This window comes from Adiantum capillus-veneris, chromosome 5 (assembly GCF_014529385.1).
Source record: "Adiantum capillus-veneris isolate H3 chromosome 5, ASM1452938v2, whole genome shotgun sequence".
In the NCBI taxonomy this organism is placed as follows: Eukaryota; Viridiplantae; Streptophyta; class Polypodiopsida; order Polypodiales; family Pteridaceae; genus Adiantum; species Adiantum capillus-veneris.
The window spans coordinates 17,727,532-17,738,782 of NC_140935.1; the positions used below are offsets into that span (position 1 = coordinate 17,727,532).

The following is an 11,251-nucleotide window of genomic DNA, read 5'->3' on the forward strand; positions in this document are numbered from 1 at the left end:
AGAGGAAGAGGATGAAGAAGATGGAGAAGAGGGTGTCCTCTTTCTCGCCTTTTTCTTCTCTTGCTTTTTATCATCCCTCTTTGAATTGTGGTGAGGAGAAGAATATGATGGTTTTCTCCGTTTTGGTGGTGATGGAGAGCGTTTAGCCCGCCGTCTTCGTGGAGCCATCTCCGCCGAGGTGGCGGGAGACTCGCTTCTTTCTCGTTCCTTCGGTGGAGGCTCTTGAGTTCTCCTTTGGGAAGGAGATGCATCATCAAGAAGTAAGTTCTTGAGCCCTTCATATGGATTCTCTTCTTCTTCCCGAATCGGAGAGAGACCTCTTTTGGTAGTCTCACAAGGAGGCTTCCTAGGTGTTCTCTCGTCATGGTGATGAGCTTGGAGAATCCCGTGAGCACGGAGCTGCCGTTGCACTTCACTTTGGAGAGATGGATTGCCCATGGCTTGTTGAAGCCTAGAAACAAGATAGTTAACAAGCATTGAAGCATCATTAGTAGCTTGCTCATGAGCAAAATCAAAGTTATCAACATTAATTTCACTCTCTTTACTATTGTCAGCCATTCTAACAACTTTTAGGTGTAAACTTTTTAGGTGTACTTTGGCACTTCAAGCCCTAGTTGCTACTCCTCTTTACCCCTTTAGAAAAAGCACTCAAGCTACTGTACCCGCGGCTCGAATACCATTAATTGCAAGGAATAGAAGAGAGGGTCTTTCGACACCAAAACAGCACCGGCTCCTGTCAAGCTTCTAATAGCTCAATAGTGGTTAAGCCGTAGGCAAGCCCCGTAGGACTCCACTATTAAGACCATAGCTCTCGACGGTGATGCCCCGTTAACTGCACAAAGGCAGGCGCACTGCAAGGCTGAAAAATCCCTATTCTACTTACTCACAGGCAATTAATAATACCAACCATTTGTAGCTAGCTTGAGGACCTCCCTTCTTGAGCAAGAAAAGAGAAACCTTGAGCTCTGATACCAATGTAACATTTAATGGCCTAAATTCTTTTGTGTAGCGGAATTTAGCATGAACATAGTGGGCATTTCATTAGAGTTGATTCTTAATGAGAATTACAAGAGTGCTTGGGTGGAGAGAGCAACAAAAAGCATAACACCTAGTTAGATAGCATCGACAATACTTTCAAAAGAGAGAGCAATTAAGCTATTGACAACAGTTGAGGACCGGATTTGCATGGAGCCGGTCCCCCCTCCAAAAGGCTTTGTATTATGGTTTCTCCCATCAAGAGAGACATTGTACAATACAATTCTTTGTGTTCCTTCAAGACTAGCTAGTGCAATGAAGATGGAAGCTTCATACACCAAGCAAAACACTTTATCAAACACAACTTGAATTATCCCCGTTCTCAGACCCAAGACCTCACACACCTTCGAAGATGGTGAGAGCTAGCAGGGTATGAGAGTAGATTGAGAGGAAAAAGAAGTATCTTACGAGAAAGAAGTACATCTCCTCACATAATCACTCATATTAGCATAGCTTAGCTTAGTAATTAGCTTGGTAGAGAAGATGAGCATGCATTGAAGCTTGGCTCTTGGTTGGATTTGCATCCACATGCCAAGAGAGTGTTGATGTAGGCTTCTATCTCACAAGCTTGGAGTAGGTGATGAGCTCTCCATTAAAGCTTGGGAGGAGATAGAGTATTTTCCCTTCACACACGGTCAAGTGTGTGAGTGTGTGTGTCAATGCCAAGCAAAAATCAGCCCCCCCTCTCTCTTGGGCGAGCCCTAGCTGCTAAGTAAGTCTGCCTTTTGCCTCATTGGACCTCCCCAGGTCAAGCCAATAGGGATTAAGCAGCATAAGTGATAGCCTTCTGACATGTGTCCCCCTTTCCCCTTTTGTGAGAGCTTTAGGTAATTAAATAATTAAACTAAACTCTCATTGGACCCCTTTGCCTCCTGGCCAATAGGAATCAGGCAAGCCATGGGGCTCCTGAATGCTCATTGGACCCCTTGGGAGACTGCCCAATAGTCTTCTAGGACACTTAATTCTTATTGGTTTCTTTTATTAAATGTTTTTAAATTAATTAGACTAGATTTACTCTAGCTTAATTCTCATTGGTCCACTTCAAGGGTCTTCCAATAGGAATTGGGCACACCTTGTGGGCATCTGGCCTAGGGAGCTGACATGTGTCCCTCATTCCCTTTGTGTAAAGGGAGCCTGTGTGTGTGTGTGTGGCTTTCTCTCTCATCCCCTAGCTTTGGGGCTCGCCCCCTCCCATGTAGGGATATGCAAAGACTTTTTGGGCACACACTAAGCATCCAATTTTCCCTAAGGTTGACCTTTGGACACAACCTTTGAATTTTGGAACCTTAGCATTTTGGAAGTCTTAATGGGCTGAACCTTAGGGTCTTTTTGGCCCATTGTTTCATATGGCTCTTTTGCAGATGCCCCCCCCCCTTTGGATCCCTATTTTCCCTCCTTTGGATCCCTACTGTGGCCGGTCTGCTAACTTAACCAATATTCTAGCTTTTTCTCCCTTGGCACTTCCCCACATTAAATGATCAGTTTAATATGAGAAAATCATTTAGGAGAATTAGATATTGATTATTATGACAGCTTTCATCCATTTTGCTCTTCAAAGACATAGCAATGTCATGTAAGAACAAAGAATATTGGGTTGCAACGTCCCAAATACATTTATGCATTATGCAGTTTATGGACCTCTATGTAGGGTTTTCTTTGGCACATGTGTCACATGGGATACAACATGGTTTAAGAACTCAAGGAGTTCGGTTTAAACAGTGTGGAGTAAGGCTAATGAGGGTCCCTCTCACTCATGTTGCTAAGTGTTTCTAGTTACCTCCACACACAAGTACATCTGGTACTTGAAGGATGTTCTTTTTTAAGGCATTCTTACTTGAGACATATTCCACATGTGGAGAATATGAGTTTTTGGAACTGACACTGGCGCTTGCTATTTCAATTATATGTCACGACAAAGTCCCTAGGTACTTGTCAAATCCGCTGATAAGACCATTTTGAGCACGTCGTATCAGGAACAATTTCAGTGGCCAAGAATGGTTGGGTACTTAGAACGACTTGTTAAGGTTACAAGAGCGGCTACACAACATTAACAGAAGGTTGTTTATGCATATAGCAAAGCTATGTGTTGTTAATGAAAATGTTTCATTGTTTGCACCTAGAAGTGACTTATGTTTCACATTCTATAATGGTTCAAACATTTTAGCAAGCTTGTAGTAGAAAGTATTTTGTTCCTTTTGAGAACTAGTTACACTCTTCTTTCAAGTGTGCTATGAGCATCATATTTGCCATAAGTACTGATAAGTACGGTCATGGATATGTAGGTTTGGATATATTTTTGCTAAATAAATGCACAGTAGGTGTTATGGGCCCTATTGTTTAGCAAAGGTTGATTTGGAGTGGCATGCACATTCATGACATTAGTCACTTATAAAGCATCTTGCACTCTATTTGCAGTATCTTTATGGGATAATTTTCAATCTACCAATCACCAATAGAGGTCATGGCTTTGTTTGGGTGCTTGCGGATCTTTCAAGATAACCAAGATGGTTATTCATAACATTGTTGATGCTTCAATAATGTTGTAAGGCACTGTAATCCCTGTTTACCAGTCATTTTGGAAGACTGTCTGTAAATAGTGGGAAAACACACCTCAGTACTAACATTTATCCAAAGAGGATAGATAGATTACAAGTGTAATCTTGTGCTAAAAGATATGCGAAGTGCGTACTTCAGCACCAAGCAATCCAATTAGGAAGCATGTATCGCTCTAGTTGGAGTTTTCTTACCATAAGGTAAAACATATTTGCGACTAGGTTTAGTCTCGTCATGTTTAAGCCAGGTTCTCAACCTTGCACACTAGTTATGGTGGGGTTGTTTATCGATGCAATAAGATAATAAGTCAAGGGATTAAGCTTCGCTGATGAGTTATGTCAGCATATTACTTTCATGGAAAGTGAGAAGAGGTATTCTTTGCGACACCTCCTTGTTGTGATAACTCATTTAGTATACTTAAGTGAGTTCTAAATAGAGTTTATACGCTATGTTATATATGGGCCGGTTACACAAAATAGTTGCAAAGGGAAAACAATGTGGAAAATCAAAATGTTATTCTTGATTTCATTGAACCTCCTACTGAACCATGTTTAAGTCAAACAAACAGCTGGATCCATGAAGGATGCCACTATGGAAAACATTAGTGTTCTTATGAAGATACAACCACTTCTATTTTCGAGGACGAAAACACTTCTCCAAGGGTGGAGTAATGTCAGACATAGGGTAAGACCGGGCAGGCCAAGGGCCATGACAGACATGCGGTACAGGGGGTCCCTATTATTAGCTAGGCAGGACCTATATAGGGCCCAATTGGGTGGAAAGTGACATGCTCCAATCCCCAGAGTTTTACAGATTGAAAGCGGTGGTATCCTTTTGATCACTCTTCTTTTGATTTAAATACTTACTCTTTCATGATATAATCTAAAAAGGATAATAGGTTTAAGTTAAAAGGGTTTTTAAGTAGGACATAGATAATAACTGATAGGTTCGTTGACACCTGTAATGCGTATTCAAGGCTAACGAATTTGTTGTCTTGTCTATATGGATGCTGGTGAGAATTCTATCTTTGCTTATGATCTTTTTGGCTTAGCTGCTGTCCAACACTGAAGAACCTGGCCTCCTCTACTTTAGAACCCTTTTTTTGACTATTCCATGTATAAAAACACTAGAATGATACTTCATTCTCACTTTGATGTACAAAAATCAATCTAAGACTGAGTCATTTTTGTGTTAATTTCTGTCCTTTGTCTAAAGCCAGCTATCTTTTGAACTTTTATGTTTTTTTGTGTATAAGTATACAACAACAACAACAACAACAACAACACACACACACACACACACACACACACACACACACACAATTATGACACTATTTTGGTAGGGTTTCGCTATTATTCTTGCCAATATGGAGCATGGCCAAGTCCTAGATCTATCCATCCAAGTGGGTGGAAGATAGTATGGTCCTTTTCTAGGTGACACACCATCATGGAAGTGGCTAGGAGAGGTGTCAACTTCAAAAACAATGGACCAATAAAATGTTCCAAGAATGGGGAGGAGCAAGCATTTGCAAGAGGGTTGGGGACATCGTGGATGGTGGAAACAAAGGCTTGGCCAACATAGGGTGATGCAAGCTAGGAGGCATGCCTAGCTCCATGAGTGAGGGTGCTCATATGGGCAATACATTGGGCATCCTTGCCCCTTGGGTGGCCATATAGTGGGGCCCACCACGGGAGGTCTCAAAGAATGGTTGAAGAAAGGGAGCTGAGGCTGGTGGATGATTGCAATGTCTGCATGTCGATGCTCCCTGTCTCACAGGCAACATAGGTTGTTACATGCATTGAGCTACAATTGCTACAGCCAACAAAACAATCCACCCTACTACTACTTATTAGCATTATCTGTACAACAATCATGCTGGAAAGATAATGCAACTGATAATGGAATAGCCGTGGAAATACTCCAATCAAAGCCATTATACTTTAGCATTTTGGCAGTGCTACAAGCTAAGGTGCAAGTTGTTGGTGGCCAAGTCCACTTGAATCTATTTGCCATAATCAGGACACATGATCCATACCCTGTGCGAAGCATTGACATGTGGCATCCATCTTGTGCCGCAATGTTGGCTTGAAGCCTAGATAGACATGAGGCAAATATGGTGCCATGTGGCAAGTAGTGATTCAAAGAGGAAGCATTACATAAGGGAATATGCCGTGTGTGCTAAAAAAAAATCCAACATAATGAAGATGTGAGTGTTCGCAAACGTGACCAGTTCAAATCTCGGTGCACCGCGTTGCTGGGTTGTGCATGTGTTGGGCGCTATATGCTGGCGTGGTACTTTTGATAAAGTCGAAGCGTGGCCGCGTGCATTTCTCTCCTGTGCTTCTGCGGCCACAACCTGGAGGTTTCGACTCTTCGAGCTTTCGAAGCCTTCTTCTTTCACACACAGCGAGCCCTCCTCATACTGCATTGTCAGGTATGCATTCTTGGTACTGCATTTTGCGTTCATGTACTCTTTCGCTTGATGGTTTAGGGTTACCACACACACACACTTTTTTTTTTTTGTAAATCCACACACACACACACACACACACACACACACACACACCCAACTTCTCAGTTTTTCTCTCGTTGTGAATTGCATTCTTCTATGTCTAATTCTAGCCTCCTATTTAGGGTTATCAGGTCGGTGATGGTATCTGATTTGGTGCTTATGATTATCTCCACTTTGGTCATCATATAATTCATATTAATGGCTGCCTATGTGTGCGTGTTAGGTTGCTGGAGATATAAGCTTGCTTTGCCATCCGGTGCTTCTTCAACGTGTGATCCTGGTTTGTGCCAAGCCGCTCGACTGTGTTGCATAGTTGGGTTTGTGCCTGGGCCTCTTGGTAGCTTCATGGGAGTCTTGACACACAGACTCCATGGATCGATCACAGCTCTTGCCACTATGGCAACCTTTTCTGCATCCTCAGATTTACCTGACAAGTCTTGTTTGAGATCATTTACCAGTGTGATGGGTCAAACTCTTCTGTTATCTTCTCGCTACGCACCTACATCTTTTGAGTTTGGTTTTAGCCTTCCAGACTCTCCTCCGATGGAGTCCCTTGCGTGTGGGCAACCTCCTCTCCCCTCAGCTACCCATATCATACCATTTTCGCCCTTTACATCTCAGTCTTCCGCAGTGCGCTTCTACAAGCCTGAATCGACAATCTCACTTGGTCAAATCTACAGGCAAGGGGTTGTTCGGCCCATTCAAGAGGTCTATCATCTGACAAAGAATTTTCCTTGCATGACATATAGGCCCCTGCTTGATGCAGTCTCAGCTCACATAAGCCCATCAGATGCAATTGCGCATCTCCGATGGAGAAATTGGAAGCATCCAATGATGGCTCATAACTGGCATGCCCTCATCGCTGGACAGCATCGTATGGTCACAGATTTTTCACTTCCAAGACTGCCACACATGTTTCACTTTGAGAAGCTGCATGCGCTTCTATATGGCGCATATTCGAATCCTCCAATGGCTTCTACATCTCTTCTGCACATGTGGCAAGGCCCAGTACAGAACCCGGACTCGGATGATGGTGAGAAGCCGCCAGTCAAGCAAAAGCCTTTGGTGGCTGTTGTTTTACTGGGATGGCTTGGAGCTGAGCATAGGCACTTGAAAAGGTATGCAGATTGGTATACATCCAGAGGAATTCATGCAGTCACGTTCGTAGTTCCCATGAAGGACCTCTTGACTTTGAAAGCGGGAGATAGAGCTGAGAAGCATGTGGATGTTCTTACTCAGAATTTGGTGCAGTGGTTTAACGAAGATGCCAGTGGAGGCAATGATGAAAAGATTGTGATTTTTCACACATTCAGCAACACAGGCTGGCTGACGTAAGTGTAAAGTGTGTTTTTTCTCTTTTCGCTTGCATGATCCATACTAGTATCTCAACTTCCTGATGGGTAGGCTTGCCATATGTCATATCTGGTATTAATTTTCTAGAGCACTCCCCAGACCCATGTAACCCTTAAACATTGCAACCTCTACGGAACTTGCTGGCACATTAATTCTCTTAGGGGTTACAGCTCGCATATGCTTTTCGAGCAAAGTATGGTCGGCTGCTTTGGTGTTACATCCCTAGACATCTGGATGGGCGCCTTAGCAATGTCCGGGGATCAGGAAGGGTGGTTAAGGAATCCTATTTAACTGCCGGTCTTAATATCTTTTCAACTAAGGGTGTGTTCACAGGCAGGGCCCATTCACAGTGGCCGAACATTGTTGAGGCGCTCGTCCAGTTGTCTAGGGATGTAGTATCCAGGACCTGTTTGTTTAATGTTTCTATCACTACCTGAATGGGATTGTGTGTATTGTTGCAAGGACACGATATCGCACGAAACAAACTTGTCAAAACAATACAAAGTCCTTACGACTTACCTTCTTTGTTTTAAGTGAAGCTGAAAGTGCTCGTTATGTCTGTTAAGTGTGTTACTCATTTGATATCTTCACCGCTCACTTTTTGAAAAACTTTTCTTAGCAACTTTCTTCTGAGAAACCTTCAAGTTCAGATTTTTCTTGCTTTACAAAGTTGATGGATATTCATAACAATACAATGGTTTTTCAGTTACGGTGCTGTGCTTGAAAGGCTCATCAGCCAAGGAGACGACCTTCTGGATAGGATAAAAGGGTGCGTGGTCGATTCTGCACCTTCGGCAAGGCCTGATCCGCATGTTTGGGCCTCGGGCTTTTCTGCGGCCTTGTTGAAAAAAGGCAGTGTGGCAACGCAAATGCTGCAGTCTTGTGGTGCCGATGATTGGAATGGTGCGATTTCGCAACCGAAGCCAAGTTTCAAAGAAACCGCTCTTCTGGCAATGTTGGAGAATTTTTTTTCTGTGTTTCTGCAGATACCATATGTCAGTCGGTAAGTTGAGGTCCCTTTTAAAAGACTTATATGCTGCAGATGGCTTTAATGTCTGGCATTAAATTTTTCATGCAGGGTAGTTATGTGTGATATGAAGGTGTCGTACGCCTCTGCTTTAATCCACTGGGAAGAGCTCTCCTGAGAGCTCTTTGACATTGGAGCATTGAGAATAGAACTGTCCACCCAACCTTAGGAATATAGACCTGCTGTCCACACACCCCTGTCGCCATGTTGGCCGCGCCCGTGGTGTGCTCTACGTACCCTATCTGCACGTGCTATCTGTGCTTCATGAGCCCGCTTGTTAATATGAGGTAACGGTGTGTGCTTCTTATGCATCTCTGTAGGGAAAGTTTTAGGGGGGATTAATACATTTAGTGTATATGCAGTCCGATATTGTGTAAATGGTAGTCATGTGTGTTTCATATGGTCAGCCTTGTGAGTCTTCCAATTCAACTTCCAGACCTTCGATTCCCATCTTCTTCAAACACTTGCCTACGACCTTTCGTTGTGTAAAGTATTTGCAGTCTGGTATTGAGTAAAAGTCATCAAACCTCACTCTACGAAGGGGCTGTTTCTTGGGGCCTAGTCTGTAGCGTAAAGCTGACAACAAGTGACATCGTGATTGTGGGGCGTAATCCAATCCCAAAGTACATGGTGTGAAGGCGAAGGATTGGAACAACATGTTTGTATTTGTTTTGTGGCTTGATTTTCTTCTGGATGTCATCAATATGCTCTTGCATTGCTATCATTTCTCTTGACATTTGTAAATTCATCATTATTATTGGCCTTTTTTTTGTGTAGACGATTGAAGGATGTGGTATCGGTGCTAGCAAGTCAACAACCCGCCTGTCCTCAGTTGTACATTTATAGTAGTGCGGACATTGTGATTCCTGCAAAATCGGTCGAATCTTTTATTGAAGAGCAGAGGAAGGCCGGGCATATGGTGAAGGCGTGCAACTTTCAATGCTCACCGCATGTCGACCATTTTAGGACGTTTCCGGACAAATACAGTGAGCTGCTCACAAGCTTTCTTAAATTGTGTGTGCCACAATGGGCGGCCCAGTGAATGTAAGCAGGTAATTAACAGTTGCATTCACAGACATTTAAGGCTGGGGCAAGAATGGTGGCATCATCAAACATAGTTGGATCCTTGTATCATTCATCCATTTTTCTGCATGCTAAGGAAGCCCTGCTTCCAAGCATGTGATGTAGGAAGTCTATTATTGGGAGTGTCTTTTTTCTTCGACGACACTCTTTTTGCCACATTGGGCGGGATTGCACTGTTGATATAGAGAGTAGGGCTTAACATTTCTTCGGGGCTGCAAAATGTGCAGTCCCTTTGGTGACATATACAATACATATACTGTTGAAATCATTTTCTTTTCAAGAAATGTTTCTAATTTAGCATTTTTCTTGTGTATTATCATGTTTGTATGACTTGCAATGCATCTTATATGGCCGCAGGCTTGAAAAAATTTATAATGTTTGTCATTCGCTTGAGGCCAGCTTGTGGTACCAGTTGTGTTCTGTCCAGTCATTTTTGAGGAAGTTGTCTGGTTGTTGTGGGTGAGTGGGAAATTTGTTTAGATGTAAGAGGGATGCTTAAATTTGAGAGGAATTCTTTGTAAGTGATTTTTTCCCTTAATATTGCAAATATTTGTGCGCCGTGTCGGAAGTGCATTGAAGCAGCAGGGATCGAGTAACACTGTAACACATAGCTGCTCTCTCTCTCTCTCTCTCTCTCTCTGCTTAGTTTTTGCTTGACTCACATCAACCAGCTTAGGACCCCACAGTATATATCTTTGTTTTGTACTGTTGTTAGGTTATTTTGTTACTCTGACTTTGTATCAGATCCACCACTTTGTAACTTTCGGGTCTCATAGGTCAATATGGCCTTTTGAAGACGTTAATATAACATTTCATTTCAATTCATTTCTCTCTCTCTCTCTCTCTCTCTCTCTCGGAAGTGCATTGAAGCAGCAGGCATTGAGTAACACTAACACATAGTGTTTTAGTGTTAGTTCTTTGTAATTTCCGTACCCAGACATGATGTCAGATTCACAGGTCATTTTGGCCTTTTGAAGGCGTTAATATAACATTTCATTTTATTTCTCTCTCTCTCTCTCTCTCTCTCTCTCTCTCTCTCTCACATCCACAGTGGACTTTCTCTCTCTGGCAGAGCTTCTCTCTCTTATGTGCTTGACAGAGCGCTGGCATAGCCGTCCCTTTTGTTCTTAGATGTGTGTATCTGGCAGGCCTCTCTTGGAGATTGAGACAGGCTGAGCATCACATACTCCCAGAGACCAGAGGATATGTAGGGAATGCACAGCAGAGGCGGAGAGCGAGGAGCATTATGTTTGTAGATGCCGAGCTTACCAGGATATCCACAGCCGCTACCCTGCCCTGTTTTCAGTGCAACCTACACTCATAGAGCTGAGCTTATAGAGTCCAGAGACCAGAGACAGCTTGGGCGCTCTCTCCTTGAGAATTCAGAGACATAGAGACTTGATACTACAGTCATCCAGCGGGAGTAGACACCCCCAGCTTACAGATTTCTTTCATCGAGCGACTTCAGGACCACTTTGCTACGACTACAGAGAGAGGGGTCACTCTCTAGTAGGCAGGTGTGATTTGAGCCAAGAGACGACCCAGAGCAGAAGGATATTGTGCTCGACGAGCACACCTCCGAGCTTACCAGGATATCCGCAGCTGCTACCCTGCCCTGTTTCAGCACAACCTACACTCAGAGAGCTGAGCTTATAGAGTCCAGAGACGAGAGACAACTTGGGCTCTCT

General features: G+C 43.2%; 1 protein-coding gene across 2 annotated transcripts; it reads left to right on the forward strand.

Moving 5' to 3' along the window:
- The first annotated feature begins 5,865 nt into the window (after positions 1-5,865).
- Positions 5,866-9,879, forward strand: LOC147456945 (uncharacterized). Of its 2 annotated transcripts, none has more exons than XM_086512013.1 (4): positions 5,866-6,022; positions 6,324-7,431; positions 8,160-8,456; positions 9,258-9,879. In XM_086512013.1, the coding sequence occupies exons 2-4, from the start codon at positions 6,446-6,448 to the stop codon at positions 9,520-9,522; spliced, it is 1,548 nt and encodes a 515-aa protein (XP_086368139.1). In that variant the 5' UTR covers positions 5,866-6,022; positions 6,324-6,445; the 3' UTR covers positions 9,523-9,879. The 2 variants fall into 2 exon arrangements, with proteins under 2 accessions (XP_086368139.1, XP_086368140.1); XM_086512014.1 differs by lacking the exon at positions 5,866-6,022 and adding an exon at positions 6,038-6,231.
- The last annotated feature ends 1,372 nt before the right edge of the window (positions 9,880-11,251 follow it).

Bases quoted from the DNA above. Each gene is read 5' to 3' on its own strand.
- LOC147456945 (XM_086512013.1), top strand. From the start codon at position 6,446: ATGGGAGTCTTGACACACAGACTCCATGGATCGATCACAGCTCTTGCC. The intron at 7,432-8,159 runs GTAAGTGTAAAG...ATGGTTTTTCAG, and splicing joins AGCAACACAGGCTGGCTGAC to TTACGGTGCTGTGCTTGAAA. The intron at 8,457-9,257 runs GTAAGTTGAGGT...TTTTTTGTGTAG, and splicing joins CAGATACCATATGTCAGTCG to ACGATTGAAGGATGTGGTAT.